Source organism: Orycteropus afer, unplaced genomic scaffold (genome assembly GCF_000298275.1).
Source record: "Orycteropus afer afer isolate SDZICR_OR568_19922 unplaced genomic scaffold, OryAfe1.0 scaffold00166, whole genome shotgun sequence".
NCBI lineage: Eukaryota > Metazoa > Chordata > Mammalia > Tubulidentata > Orycteropodidae > Orycteropus > Orycteropus afer.
This window is the reverse complement of record NW_006921753.1, coordinates 6,803,431-6,816,600: the sequence shown is the minus strand read 5'-3', so window position 1 is coordinate 6,816,600 and position 13,170 is coordinate 6,803,431. Positions and strand designations below refer to the sequence as shown.

Sequence of the window (13,170 nt, the reverse complement as noted above, 5' to 3'; positions counted from 1 at the left end):
GTGGCTGTGATGATGGGCTCAAATAAAGCAGGGATTGTGGGGCTGGCGTGGGATCGGGCAGTGTTTCGTTCTGCTGTGCATGGGGTCGCTATGAGTCGGAAACGACTCGACAGCACTTAACAGCAACAACATCAGTTTAAATCAGAGCTTTAAGTCTGAGAAGATTAAAGATTTTGTGGCATTTCTTCCACGACTATAGCCAGCCTCCAAATGTCATTTTGTCACAAAGACAAAGGGAAATTAAAATTCTATCTGAATGTAGAAATGATAATATTAAGCTAAAAGGGAGAAATTAATGTCCATAATATTTATTTTGTTCCCTTTATACTCTTTATTGCTGTTTCTGGTTAGACTACATGAGAAAGACATACTTGCCATCTTCAGTTTTTTCCATCAATGTGTCAACAAGTAGCTTCAAGGGAGTCACAACAAAGCAGTATAAAATCTTTGGCAGAATAATCAAGGTGGTTTGCAAGACACTTGAAAATAAATTTATATTTTCTTTATAATCTCTTTGACTTATAAATTAATTCTGAGTTTCAAATAATGAGTTATATCTGTAAGTCAAAACTACATGTGGAATAATTTCTGCCTCTGACAACAATGAGAGAAGAATGCCGTAGAGATCGTAGTCAAGAGTCCAAGCTGTACAATCCCTATATATCATGTCAATTGTTATTTACATGTGACTGTTATCTTTCATCATGGTGAAACTTTTCACCTATCAAAGTTCAAAAATAAGGGGGGCGGTCATCTAGGCAAGAATCTTAAAATGATTTAAAATATTAGAATGAAAACTGGTCCAAAAATGAATGGAAGGACTTTACTCTCACTAAAGTTAAGAAACTAGAGTAAGTGCTTATTTAATTATAGCTTTGTCTTTTTTTTTTTTTTTAATTTTTCTTTATCACTGAACATAAAGAAGATTAATGTATAACTGAAGTACATACTGTCTACACAAATCCTCAGGTAAACATTACTGAAATATTTCTTTCCTTCTCTACTGATGTCAAGCATAAGTAATGGAGTCTGTCATGCACCAGGTACAAAGGAAAAATTTCAATTTCCAAGCTCATTCTCCTTGTATTTCCTTAAATTATGATGTAATCTTTGTTTTAGTAAGTTCTTTGGCTTAGTACTTTTCCCTCTTCTTTCTCTATCACACACTCTCTAATAAAAACCAAGCAAAACAAAATCAAAATTTACCCCTCTATATTTGCCTATTATTTTAGTCAAATTCTCTTAATTTTACACTTATGTTATCCATAGACTATTTTAACCATCAAGTGCTTAGAGACAGCTACCTCCTTTCCCCACAAAAACACTGTTAGGGGTCTATGATGCTGCTTGGAAGTGTGGACATCTTAGACAGCATTCGTTGGAGGTACCTGCAGTTGAGTCTGCATTCACAAATCCCTATTTCTAGTTTATTTTCCTCAGAAGTTTGACATATAAAGGACATTGTAATAATTAACAATAATTTACAACATTTACTAAAATTTTTACTACAAAGAAACATTCCAAATATATTTTCTACAATATCTGCATTTCAGGGCTAAATATAGAGCCCATCTTCAAGGCAGTCTTTTAATATGTCATATGTCTCAGTGGGTGGGTAACCAACATCCTGAATTTGGACACTGGGCATGTTGAAATCAGTTTACTAGCTCTAGATAATAGAAACTGAAATGTTTAACTGAACCTAATACAAGTTTAAAGCTTATGTCGTATATCCAACTTTCCTCTCAATATCTCTACTTGGATGTATCACATAGATCCATAAATTTTAATTTTACCAACATGAGCCCTTCCCAAACCCTCTCCTTCTCCAATCTCCTTCCATATGATAAATGGAACTAACTATTCACTCAAAACTTATATTAAGGTCATCACTGTCTACTATTCTTAATACATCTCCAATTAATTAGTGGTTCTGTTCAATCAATCTTCAAAATACAAGCAGACCCTGGGATATAAGTAGTATCTGACTTAAGGACAACTTCTACTTGCCCTTTAATGTTAGTAAATATGCCCTCACTTTGAAAGGATTAAGGAGTTCTGGTGGCAAAGTGCCTAAGGTATTTAATTGCTAACCAGCCACTCCGCAGAAGGAAGACTGGGCAATCTACTTTGCTAAAGATTTACCACCTTTGAAACCCAAAGGGGGTCACTATGAGTCAGAATCGACTTGATGGCAGTGAGTTTGGTTTTCTATTTTTATTTTTGGAAATGATTGAAGCTCTACTTGCGAGAAATTCTTCATCACAATCATCTTCACTTGTTGCACATTAAGCTTTTAAATCACTGAAAAGGTTTTGAGGCTTTTCTTGCGTTAAGAAAAACCCAATCAAACCTACTGCCATTCAGTGGATTTTCACTCACAGAGACCCTAGAGCAGTACCGCCCCATAGGTCAAAACCACTATTTGGCATATTTGTATTTATAAGCAAACTTCCAAAGTCAATAACACTCACTTTACACTAGGGAGGAGGGTAGTAGCTGGAGGAGGAGGAGAAAGCCGGGGAGGAACATCGTACTCTTCACTTCCCAAGTGGCCATTGGAAAAAATCTGAAAGTAAATTAAATGGTTAGTTTTAAAAAATGTAACTTCTGGAGGACATCAGTACAATAGCAGCTCTTGGAAAACCTACAATTTTGGAGAACATATGCAATTTTAGTTTCTTATAACAACTGAAACATCATTTAAGTTCTTTAGGAATTAGTAGTACCACAGTTATTCACAAGCCCTCAAAGTAGAACAATGTTATATATAAAAAATATGGTACAGGTTGATCCCTAAACACACTTGAGAGAAAATATCTTAATTTATATAAATCACATTTAGATAGACAAGTTAAATATAGATAGATAAAATTCCCAATATGATCAGTTCTTACTGAAATGTTAAGTGTTCTTTGTAAGGATTTGGTAAAAGAAAAAACAGCACTGGAGCAATGCTTAGTCCAATTTCCTCAAAATAAAAGCATAGTGCATTACATCTCTCAGGAGTTAATAGAACAATCTTAATCTTTTGATAAAACTGAGTACATGACTATAATCAGAAATGCCTTTGTTCCTTCAAAGTTGAAAGCTTTGGCACTAATAATAACTAGAGACTTGTTCTGGCTTTCAAAGTGAAGGCAACTTTAAATATAATTCTTCGTTTATGACCAAAACATGTTAACTTAATCGTGAGTATCAACAGAGTCTATGTTTAATTACTCAGAATTAGGAAATTTCTGATTTCTATGTTGCTCAGCTTCACTACAGTAACTACCTGAACAACTGCATTTTGCTTATCCTACAACTTGGATTTAAAGCACCTGAGAAGGAGGTGAGGAAAAGAAAAAGAAATGAGGGAATGACATTGCAAAGCCACTTCTAACAAGAAAAAAATTATATTTTAAGATTTTTAAGCAAGCACTAGATTTTTTGTCATAGAACTCTTTCTCAATCTCCCGTTAATTCATATTTTAAAGATAGACTGCTGTCAGGACAGAAAGGATGTAACATAACTTAAATAGTTTTAGATACTGCAATCGGGAGACCTACAAAATTCTTCCTCCACCCCTGACAGTTATAAATTGGTGCTGAAGCTTTAGAATGCAAAACTGAAAAGGCTGTACTTTCGCTGCCAATTTAAAATATGAAAAGAAACAGGTTTAAAGAATGCATTTGAAATGTATCAATGTTTGCATTTTCAAAGTTACATGATATAATATTATAACATTAAATTTCACTCTATAACTAAATCCTATGCTTTAGCTCTAGTTTCTCATTTCCATGTCTCCCCTCATTAGATTCAATACATTCTAGTAACACCGTGGCAAAACATATATTTAAATAAAATGATTTATCATATTTTTTTGACTATGGAAAAAAAATAACAGAACAGGCAGAACTTTGCTAGACAGAAGAAATTTTCTAAAAGATATTAATCATTTTAAAGTTCAATGAAACCCTATGATATAAAAAGTGCCTGTTAATTGACACGTACATGTATTAAACCTAAAATTCTCATTGTGATCATGAGTATTTTAAATCATCCTTAATTGGAGTCAGGAGTATGTTGCCAGAATACACCCAATTTAAGATTTTTGCAATCAAATCTCTTTAATGCTTCTGCCACAAATACATCTAAAATTTATTCTGGAACATGCAATGTGGATTTTATATGCAACCCATTTGCTCTTTTAGGAAGAAGTAACCAGTATGCTGTAGAAACCAATTAAAATTTCAGCAATAATAAATTAAAAAGGAGATACGGGAATAATAATTTTAGTTGTACTGGCTCAAATTTTACTATTTTAAAATCAGATCATTGAGGCTATTTCTGAAAAAGCATATTAATATACTCATACATTTACTGTGATATTAAAAATGTTCTCATCTTGCACATTAGGTAACTGAGAAAAAATATATTAATAACAGAGCCTGAACAACATTTTTATGTACTGTAATTACATTCCATGAGTGTAAGTCACTCAGGTAATGATGTCTAACATTGGTAAAATCATGTAGGTAATGATGTAATTTATTCTCTAGGAGGGCAATAACCTAAGAAAGTTAAGTGACTTGTTCCTAATTTAGTGTAACAATCTATCAATATGCTCTGAAATGCAAATAGCATTACCTCTAACTGCTTTAGAAACACACTTTTATTGATACATATGAACTGAAAGATTCCTCCTGCCTCTGAAATTTCAGTGATTTCTCTAAATCATTTATTTAATACTGTCATTTGTTGATATTTTGCTTGTATAGTTTTTCTTTTCTTTTTTTTTTTTTTTTGGTTTGGCTCTGTGGAAAGTCCCTAGGTGATGCAAACAATTCATGCTTGATTGCTAACCTAAAGGTTGGTGGTTCACCACCACTACCACCACTACCCACCATACCTGGGAAGAAAAGGACTGTCTGGCAATCTGCTTCCTTTAAGATTACAACCAAGAAAACCCTATGGTGTAGTTCTGCTCTGTAACACATGAGGGTGCCATGAGTCAGAATCACTCAATGGCACAAACATGTTCAGTGGAAAAGCATTCATCCCACACTGGGCAGCCTGCAGGACAAAGACTTCTTTCTTTATTATTTTCATAGTACATTCCTTCTTTAGGAGCTCTGGTGGCATAGTGCCTAAGGCATTTGACTGCTAACCAGAAGGCTGCCAGTTCAAATCCACCAGCCACTCCTCGGAATGAAGACTGGGCAATCTACTTCCACAGAGATACTGCCTCAGAAACCCAAAGAGGGGTCATTGTGAGTGTTGAGTCGATTCCAAACAACAGTGACCCAGTGGACAGAACAGAATTATTGCCTCACAAGGTTTCCAAGGCTGTGATCTTTCAGGAGCAGATTGCCACATCTTTCTTCCAGGTTACATTAGCATATTAGAGCTTAACCACTGTGCCACCTAGCTTTCCACACCAAAAAACCAAACCAAAACCACTGCTATCGAGTTAATTCAGATTCATATCCACCCCCACTGGATTTCCAAGGCAGTAAATCTTCATGGAAGTAGATTGCCCAGTCTTGCTTCCGGCTTTCCACATAAAAGGGCTCAAATGAATATTGAGTGCTGACTGGCTTAAACAATCTTATTAATGCAGACATTACCCAATGAGTTCTTTGGTACAGCAGGAAGAAACAATTTACTGCTAATGTGATTTATTTAATAGCTGATCTTCAAAGTATACAATGAAATTAACAACATGCTTAACACCAAACATGGAATTCTTCCTATTTCTTTCCTAATTGAAAGACTGAGACAACAAATGCATGCAGACAGCTAAGAACCCCAATGTGCAGATATTAAAGTAATGTGTGTATTTTTGTCTAAAGAACTCATTTGTATTTCATAATTTGCAGTTGAATGGCAAGATTTAACATTATGTCATTCTGAATTTCATGTTCCCCCCGCACTCATTTCATTAGACTTGAAATAATTTTAGCTGCCACTACCTGACGGAGGGCAGTAAGCCACAACATCTTGAGCTAGAAATCAATACACTTACTCCTCATTTATCGACTAGCTCGTTATCTGGCATTTCACATTTATGACAATAATAAAAAATCTACTATCCATGTACTTTGTGCATTAACAATGTACATCTGGCAGTAACAAACTGTGAGGTACAAGGTGAGAGTAACACTGCCTGTGATGGTTAAGTTTATAAGTCACCTTGGGTAGGCCATGATTCTTGGTGGCTTGGGAGTTAAGTAACAAAGTAATTTAGCAGTTATGTAATGATACAATTTACCAGATATATAATTATTCAATCTGGCAGTTATATAATGTTGTAGTCATTCTCCATTTTATGATCTGATGTGGTGTGCAGCCTTCATTTCTGCATAATGCTGATTTTCATCTAATGACCTGATCTTTGGAACCTAACTATGTCAATAAACTAGGAATGGGTATATTTTGGAGCTGTGGTGGTACAGTGCCTAAGGCATTTGACTGCTAACCAGAAGGTTGGCTGTTCAAATCCACCAGCCACTCTGTAGAAGAAAGATGGGGCAATCTACTTGCATAAAGAGTCACAGCTTCAGAAACCCAATGGGAGTTGATACGAGCCGGAATCAACTCAATGGCAGTGCGTTTGGTTTGATTTGGTTTTGGGTTGTTTTATGTTCTCTGGAAATCTGAAAATCCTGTCTGCAAATGAAACAATAGTTCCTCAAATGTGCAAACTGATAGCACCAAGTGAAGCTGTAAATACTGACACCACTCTGGTTTAGGCCTTCTCTAACTACTCAACTAGGAAAAATCTTTATGCTCCTCTGCCATTCTAATTCACTGTCCCAAATCTACCACAATTCCAATTGAAATGCTACCAATTTAAATCTTCTGAGTGCATAATTCTGATACTATCAATCCTCTGTCAAAAAGTTTTAAAATTCTCTTTCCTGTTTAATTAAAGATAACTTAAGTGTTCTATAATTGGTTCCAACCTACATTTCCATAATATTATCTCCCAACTACTCTCTTTATATGTTCTTCACTCCATTCAAAGTAGACTTCATACTATTAAGCATATTTTTCCAAATCCGTGCTCTTCCTTCCTCTCATGTCTCCAAAATCACACCTAAGAAATAGCTAGTAATCTTTTAATGTTGATAGTCAGTGATGCATGTGCACGAAGTTTTCTTTATTCCTTCTTCCATAAGATAATTCCATTAGGAACAGTTTCTTTCTTCTTTGGAAACCCATGGTATACTTTGTGGATCATTCTCATATATCTCATCTCTTAGTTAATCATATACCTGCTTCATTCTCACTATTTAATGGACTGGGTTTTATTCATTATTATACTTCCCACAAGTGCCCTCTGTATCTCCTAAGCGTATGTGTACATGTATACACATACATATACATTATATTAGGTTGAAGGGTAAGAACACATTAGAGGACATTCTAATTTGTATTAAGTATTATCTATTATATATGATGAATATTTTTCTACATTCCTCAAGATACCCTGTATTCCTAATCATGAAGTGTTTTGGTCATCTTGTGCCACTCTAAAGACATACCACAAACGTATAGCTTGAAAAACAGGGATTTATTCTCTTACAATTTATGAGGCTAGAAGTCTAAGTTCAAAGTGCCAGCTCTAGGGCTAGATGAAGGCCCCCTCAACCTTGGGCTTCAACTCTGCATCCTGCTCCCAGGCCAATAAAGCTAGAGGCTTCTCTTAATTCAGGCAGCTGCTGACTGCTGAGGCTGACAAACCCAAGGTCAACAAATAAAATGGCACAGTCCCAATATTATTAAAAAATGGCAGGCAAGGAAATCAAGCCCATAAACAGTCCCAAGACTGGCAGACAACATGGCAGGACACCGAGACGAAGATTAGGCCAAATGCAGGATCCATATATGCCAAAAAGCTCAGAGACCTTTCTCAAAGCTGCTTCTTCTATACTGGAAGCAGACCACATCCCTAAGGCAGCTACTAAGCTGCTCATAGCAGATTCCACCAAGAAGCTGATTACTCATCTCATCATGGGGAATAACTACATTCAGTCGCCTATATACTCAAAACCAGGCCCAGCCAAAATGACATATAACCTTAACTACCACGTGAAGTTTGTAATTTTTTTTTTAAGTATTCAGATATTGTCTAAGAACTTTAAAAAAGTTTGGGAAACTTGAGATGCAGACAAAAGAAATTCCTTTGTGACAATCTTAGCACAATTATAAAAATCTTTTTCTTTTTTTCAATAAAACTCCAACAAAACTCTTTACCTCATTCCATAAATGCATACACAGACACACTACCCTCAATATTCTCATCATTTGTCCTCCAACAACATCCTTCTGGAAATGAAACCAGAGTACAAAAAGTACTTACTTTCTGAAGGACAGTTCTTGAAATATACAGATAAACTCAAGGTCACCCATGTAAACATGTCTCTACACTACAACTGTAAAAAGCCACAAATTTTAAAAAGGGACACATTAGATGTACTTAATTAGCCATATCTTCAAAAGATTATTATACACAGGGTCAGCTTTAGGACAATGTCATTCTAAGTAACATGACAAGTCAAAGATAGCTTTTATCACCTGAGAAACAGCAGGATTCTTAATCTTCAAGAGGAAAGAGTAAAGTTAGACACAATGTTAACATCCAGAAATAAGTTGATAAGTTTCAAATCTCCAATGAGATTAAAATATTTTAGTGGAAACATTTTCACCTCAATTAACTAAAACAAACAAATCAGCAATAACAGGAAACAAGGTATTTAAACAGTAAACAAGATTTTAAGGAATAAGTTTATAATGTGGTTAGAATGTATGAATTTCAAAGAAAATCAACAGTTCTATAGAAAATAAATCTTTTTCCCCTAGTGAAATAGGACAAATAAATTTAGTAATTCTTAGCTTGTTGATTCATGTTAAAAGTAAAGCACTACCTTAGCATTTTTTTATGCTAGGTGGGAGAAACAAGGGAAAAGGAAAAAATTAAAGTCACAGACAATTCTTATACTTCACTTTAACTATGAATTAGAATCTCCCCCACCTTCACCTAGCCAGAGCTCTTTACAATTAGCAAGTGGAGTAATTAGATTTAATTTATTCTTGCTTCCTATACCATTTATCTAGTGAAAATGCAAATAAAAAAGGAAAATAGTTCTAATGGATGGTAGAATTGGCACATGGACAAAGGGTAAGTAAATAAGGAGAATGAATCTGCATTCCATTTATAGGGTGGTCATTCTCATTAATTACACCTACAGTATGCCATATGCAGATTTAATTTTTACTTAAACTTTCAGTGCTTTTTATCTTTAACATGGGGAAATAACATTAAATTTGAAGCATTACATCTAATGAAAACAATTAAATGTAAACAATAGATGTTACTTTTTGACAAATATGTGAATTTGCTGAAATTTGGGGAGACTAATGGGTTATAGGGAGCTCTGGTGGTGTAGTGCCTAAGGCATCTGACTGCTAACCAGAAGGCTGGCGGTTTAAACCCACCAGCCACTCCTCCGAAGGAAGATGGGGCAATCTACTTCTGTAGTGATACTGCCTTGGAAACCCAAGGAGGGGTCACTATGGGTCGGGTCTGACTAGATGGCACATAACAACAACAACAACAATGGGTTATAGGACGGTTAAGAGATCATCATCAAAATATCTAAATCATGACACACTTTATTCCAATGATAAAACAAAAAATAGGATGCTAAGTATGGAGACTGCGAATATACTGTAACATTCATAATTTTTACTGAATTTATTAGTCTTTTTTTCTTTAAATCAAAGTCATCTTTCTTCCTTTCATAACTTCTCTCCTTTTCTTACTGTGAGCAATGCTACAGAAATCGTTTTCTCTAGTAAAATAAGACAAATAAATTTAATAATCCTTAACTTATAGATTCATGTTAAAAGCAAAGTACTACTATTTAAAAAACGACAAAACCTACTGCCATGAGTCAAATCCAACTCATACTGACCCAACAGGACAGACCAGAAATGCCCCACAAAGTTTCCAAAGCTATAATTCTTTATGGAAGCAGGTTGCCTCATCTTTCACCCACAAAGCAGCTGGGGGGTTCCTACTGCCAACCTTCTGGTTAGTTGAATACTTTAACCACTGTACCACCAGAGCTTCTTAAAGTACTACCCTACTTACCATTTTACTATGCTAGGTGGGAAGGGAAAGAGAAAAGGGTGAAATTAAAATCACAGAAAATTCTTACATTTAATTTTAACTGTGAATTAGAGTGCCCCCACTCCCCCAAACTCAGAGCTTTCTACAATTGGCAAATAGAGTGAAAAATCAATAGAAAACTACTACTCTTATAAAGAGAAAATAATCTATTATGGGCAAGAAAATTATGTTCTACAATAGGGGCTAGGTCAGTACTCTTAAAATATGTAAAAAGCTATCTATATGTTTGCATTTCTTGTGTACACAAACATTCTTTTCCTCCAGCTTCCTCTTTTCCTTCCCTACCCTTCTCCTCCCCCAACCTTCAGCACACAAACCCTTTCATCTCTATCACTGGATTATTTATTATAATAATAGGAAAGAAGTTATTGAGTATTTAGTAAGTATGTTTTAGGAAATACACTTAATAAAAGGAAAGCAAGAGGGAAAGGAAATATGATTTTGGTTAATAAAAATATTAAGGCTATTATTTTTAATGAAAATGGCAACTGTTAGACAACTTATTCTGAAATTCTAAGACTAACACGTTATCTTTGGTTTTACTCAGAGAGGTATGGAGAATTAGGTATTTGAAGGGTAACTCTATTTATTACCCTAGGTACTATTATCATTCCATTTCATAAAGTAAGGAAATCAAGTAGAGTGGGGTGAAAATTAAGTAAACTGTTGTGGTGGTTAAGTTTGTGTGTCAACTTGCCTAGGCCTGGTTGAGTGGCTGGGCAGCTAGATGTAGTATTCCCCATGATGAGATTGGCAATTAACTGCATGGTGGAATCTACTGGGAGCAGCTGAGTAGCTGCCTATGGGTATGTGATGGGCTTCCCATATATAAGAAACTGCTTTGAGAATGGTCTCTAGCTCACGGCATGCTTGAACCCTGCATGTAGCCATGTTGCTGTACAGCGGCCTGCCGTGGTCTACCAACCTTGGGACTTTCAATGGACTTAAATTATGGCCTGCCTTGTGGTTTGGTAACATCAGGACTGTGCCATTTTATTTGTTGACCTTGGGCTTGTTAGCCTCAGCAGCCAGTAGCTGCCTAAGTGAAGATATTCCTTTAGCTTCAGCGGGCTGGGAGCAAGAGGCCGAGCTGAAGCCCAAGGCTGAGGGGCTTTCACACAGCCCCTAGAGCCTGGCACTTTGAACTCGGACTTAAAGCCTCCAAACTGTAAGAGACTAAACTCCTGTTTGTTCAAGCCATCCCATTTGTGGTATACTCCTGACAGTGTGGCACTAGGTAACCAGAACAACTGTTCACACCTAAAATGTCAATAAATTTTAGAGCAAGAAGATAAATCCAGGTCTGATTCCAAACCTAATTGATATATGTTGATAGGATTTTAAGTCTACAGAGATGCAGGTATCATATCAGCCTTACCATTTCTTCTGCCTGAAGGCGTTGACCAGTTCTCCTCTTTTATGAATACATTTGGTTAACTTCAAAAGAGGAAAAAACACCAGGATTCTGTTATCCTGAACAACAGTGAAATGTTATGTATAGAAGGTACTTAAAAATACGTAATCAAATCTATTTGGATTTGAGGAATCATACCAAAAGAAAAGGAGAAGAGAACAATTCCTAATCAGAATCACTGGAAACTGAGAACTACAGAACCCTAGAGAGACTTAAGTTGAAGCCAGCCTGTGAGGTCTCTCAACAAAGAAATTAAGAGTAGGAATTTGGCTTTTTATCCTTTATGTGAGTTGTAATATACCCTGTGGTCAACTAAAGTGGAAGCATTTTTCTATTCATAAAAATAAAGAGACATGATTCTTCTGTTTCACAGTTTTATAGCATCTAATATGTTAACTCTCTATGAATCCTTGATTATCAACTTTGTAAGTCTAACTTTGTTTGAAATACCAATTTTAGTAGTAAAATGAAATTGACCTCGAGAATATAAGCATTGTAATGTTAATGCACACACAACATAGGAGACTGGGCCTCAAAGAATCTTAATAAGAGTTATTTAGATAGACATAAACAAGACTGAAGGATCCCTGGTGGCGTCATAGTGGTTAAACATTTAGCTGCTAACCGGAGAAACGGTGGTTCAAGTCCACCAGCCACTATCTGGGAGAAACACAGGGCAGTATGCTATAGTAAAGATTACAGCCTTGGAAATCCCATGGGCCAGTTCTACTCTGTCCTGCAGGGTTGCAGTAAATCCGAATCTACAAGGAGTTATGCGCTTGGGTTTGGTTTTTAAGTAAGACTAAAAGCCACCTTTCAGTAGGAGATAAAGTTTGAAATTCATTTAATATTCTGAGATACTAATCTGCATCAGTGATTGGCATTTTATAACTGAAGTCAATATCAATAGTTTATACCTATAGTTAACATAATAGAAATAAAAGTTCACATCCATCATCTAAGAAATTGTAACTGCAATTTTTATAACTGTAGCCCCACACACAAAAATTAACAGTGTTCTAGGACTTAGGAAGTTAGGTCTATATGAATACTGAAACTGCCTAATGTATTATCTAAAAGAACCCTGAAAGAAGAGATCTTCACTGAAGCGGCTGTGATAAAGTCCATTCAGGAGGTGAACTGTAACATGCTACTAAGATATTACCAGTCAATTCACGTTAGAGCTCATTCCAACTCTCTTCTCAACACAAGTGTGATCATATATGAATGAAAACAGAGGCTAAAGGAAAAAGGAAAATAAATCACTAAAAATTAAATAACAGCAGATCCTGCCAATTAGGATTCTAGATTTCAGAAAAATTCTTCTGAAGATAATATAGTCTCCATTTTGAGAAACTACTATAAAACATTTTTATAGGTGCTTTCTCTTTTATCAGAGTTCATGGGTGGCAGAAACCGTTAAGTGCTCAGCTATTGCCCTAAAGGTTGGTAATTCAAATGCACTAAGAAGGAGAAGCGGGGCAAGATGGCGGACTAGGCAGAAGGATTGCACAGACCCTCTTCAACAAAGAAAAGGGAAACCAATTAACACAGACACAGAAGATAATCTTG

At 35.7% G+C, this 13,170-nt stretch overlaps 1 protein-coding gene across 1 annotated transcript in view; it reads right to left on the bottom strand.

Moving 5' to 3' along the window:
• Window positions 1-13,170, bottom strand: part of CBLB (Cbl proto-oncogene B) — a 300,380-nt gene that overhangs the window by 46,276 nt on the left and 240,934 nt on the right. Inside the window, exon 13 of the mRNA XM_007946571.2 lies at window positions 2,475-2,569. Within this exon, the coding sequence (XP_007944762.1) occupies window positions 2,475-2,569 (95 nt within the window). The remainder of the gene's footprint in view (window positions 1-2,474; window positions 2,570-13,170) is intronic.